This window comes from Cryptomeria japonica, chromosome 3, assembly GCF_030272615.1.
Source record: "Cryptomeria japonica chromosome 3, Sugi_1.0, whole genome shotgun sequence".
In the NCBI taxonomy this organism is placed as follows: domain Eukaryota; kingdom Viridiplantae; phylum Streptophyta; class Pinopsida; order Cupressales; family Cupressaceae; genus Cryptomeria; species Cryptomeria japonica.
The window spans coordinates 785,821,432-785,824,108 of NC_081407.1; the positions used below are offsets into that span (position 1 = coordinate 785,821,432).

The following is a 2,677-nucleotide window of genomic DNA, read 5'->3' on the forward strand; positions in this document are numbered from 1 at the left end:
TATCAAATAAGGAAATGGGAAAAAAACAGCTTGTGTATGCTATAAGTGGAAGTGCTAAAAATTAAAGACAATATGTTACACGTTTTGCAGTATTTCAGTAAGTACATAGACAACAGTATTCTTTCTCAAACATAGTTGGACTTAACGCGGGGAGGATTTTTACATGAAAGAGGACGAACCTTTGATAGAAGACAAACTTGAAACTAGCAAACATAAAGGACTAAAACCTTCTAATAGAACTTATAAACAGCTAAATTGTAGAACTTTGACCATGCGATGCCAATTGTATCACTTAGCCACTTGCTTGTAACTACAAACATCTCCGTTTACGAAAACACTCCCGCCCAACCCATACTCTGCAATCAATTTTGTTCATGAGATTCTTAGAAGGTTGCTAAGGGAAATGACGATGCAAATATGAAGAAAACTCAACAAAATACCTGGAGCAATATAGTCAATAGATCCTTTAAATACAAATGTTGTAGTAGTTAATGAATCTAACGAGGTATCCTTCCCCATAGATTATTGTAAGATAAGTAAAGCTTCTCCAACATCGGACATGCCTCCAAACTAACTGGGACCTCCCCTGTTAATTTGTTGTTGTGAAGATAAAGATATCTTAGTTGCCGGAGGCCACCAAGAGAATTTGGTATTTTTCCGCTCAGTTGATTTCGAAATAAAACAAGGGCATACAAATTGGAGAGCTTCGTACCAAATTTCAATGGAATATGTCCACTAAGATTGTTTACTGATAAATCTAAATCATTCAACTTTGAGAGATTTGATAACGAGGAGGGAATTCTGCCTGATAAGTTATTCATAAAAAGGTGAAGCAACAGAAGCTCAGTAAGCTTGCCCAATTCAGGAGGAATGGGGCCTTGGAGATGGTTTGCTGCCAAGTCTAAAATAGTCAATTTGGAGAGGTTTCCTAAAGAGCTGGGGATGGTTCCTGATAAGTTATTCGCGGAAAGATAAAAACATTGAAGCTGAGTGAGCATGCCTAATTCAGGGGGAATGCTACTTTTGAGATCATTCTGTGATAAGGATAAATCAGTCAATTTTAAGAGATTTCCTAACGAGCTGGGAATGGTGCCTGATATTTTATTTGTATTAAGGTAAAGAAACTGCAGGTGAGTGAGCATGCCCAACTCAGGGGGAATGGTTCCTCTGAGATAATTTTCGGACAATTCTAAATCTGTCAATTTTGAGAGATTTCCTAAAGACGGGGGAATGGTGCCTGATAAATTATTCTTATAAAGATAAAGAACCTGCAGGTGAGTGAGCATGCCCAATTCAGGGGGAATAGTACCAGCAATATTATTTTCTGGCAACCCCAATTCAACTAAGGCGGACAGATTCCCTAAAGAACGTGGAATGGTACCTGTGAGATTGTTTATTCCTAAATAAAGATACTTCAGGCTTGCAAGGCGACTCAGCTCAGGCGGAATGCTGCCATGCAGTTGGTTATAAGAGAGTGTCAGGTAATACAAATTGCGGCAAGTGAAGAGAGACGGGGGAATCGTTCCATGTAATTGATTGTTGCTCAGCCTGAGTTTGTGCATACGGGAAAGTTGGCCGAGTTCAGGTGGAATGTGACCAGTCAGGACATTGTTGCAGAGATCTAGGTATCGAAGAGAGGATAGCTGGCCTAGTTGAGGTGGAATGTGACCAGTGAGGGCATTGTTGGATAGATCGAGCGATCGAAGAGAGGAGAGATTCCCTAGGACTGGAGAGATAGTGCCCTTTAAATTCATATATGATAAATTCAGGGCAAGGAGAGAGTAAGACGAGGGATCGCAGGTAAGACCAGCCCACTTGCAGAGGGGTAGATGGGGAGTCCAATCTAGCAAAGAAGTAGTGCTATTGTTGGAAAGGGCATCTTTGAATCGCAAGAGCAATTGCTGTTGTTGGTGCTGATTACTGAGAAAGTGAGGAAGAGCGGAGATTGAAAAGATAGAAATGGAAAGCATCATCAATGGCAAGGAGAAGAAAAGAGGAGCCATGTTGGAGGAGATCAAAGCAGCGGGAAACAAAACACACAAGGCAATACAATTGAATTGAATTGAATGGGGGATGGAGGAATAAATAGATGCTGTTACACAAGTTTCCTTTCGCCCCTTCATTTGAATTGAATGGGGGATGGAGGAATAAATAGATGCTGTTACACAAGTTTCCTTTCACCCCTTCATATTCAGAGGTTTCATATTGACGGTCAAGGGGCCGACATCATTATTTATTATTATCATTAGTTGATTATGTCGAGGGGCGTTATAATTATTTAGCAGACAGTGGGCCCCTTTACATTTTCGCAGAGATTAAATCTCTCCCTCACGCCATTTCGGACACGGTGAAATTATAAGATCGTCGGATTTGATGGAAGAAATAAAAGTTACAGGTAGGTGTTTGCAGTTAGACAGCGTCACACGATCGTTTCCAAGTTAACAGCGCAAATAGAGGCGCTGTTTGCCGGTGAATGGCGTTACAGCTAGAAATATTTAGAATTTACGTTTACATTGAAAAAGTCAACAAATTTTGTTCTGCAGGATGCTTCGTCGACAATTCGTATTATAATTTTAGTACTTGCTTTGAAGGATAATTTTTATATGTTTATTGAGAAATGCGAGTTATATCCCGAGGTGGGAAGATATATTTGCAGCGATGACTTGCCCGACAGTAC

The 2,677-nt window shown here is 40.2% G+C and overlaps 1 protein-coding gene across 1 annotated transcript; it reads right to left on the reverse strand.

Moving 5' to 3' along the window:
- Positions 1-497: 497 nt before the first annotated feature.
- On the reverse strand, positions 498-2,003 carry LOC131069558 (LRR receptor-like serine/threonine-protein kinase ERL2). Its single transcript, XM_058005059.2, has one exon. It carries the CDS (start codon positions 2,001-2,003, stop codon positions 498-500), a length of 1,506 nt encoding a protein of 501 aa, XP_057861042.2.
- Positions 2,004-2,677: the final 674 nt, after the last annotated feature.

What these genes read in the sequence shown, in the direction of transcription:
- LOC131069558 (XM_058005059.2), bottom strand. Translation starts at nt 2,003, where the DNA reads ATGGCTCCTCTTTTCTTCTCCTTGCCATTGATGATGCTTTCCATTTCT.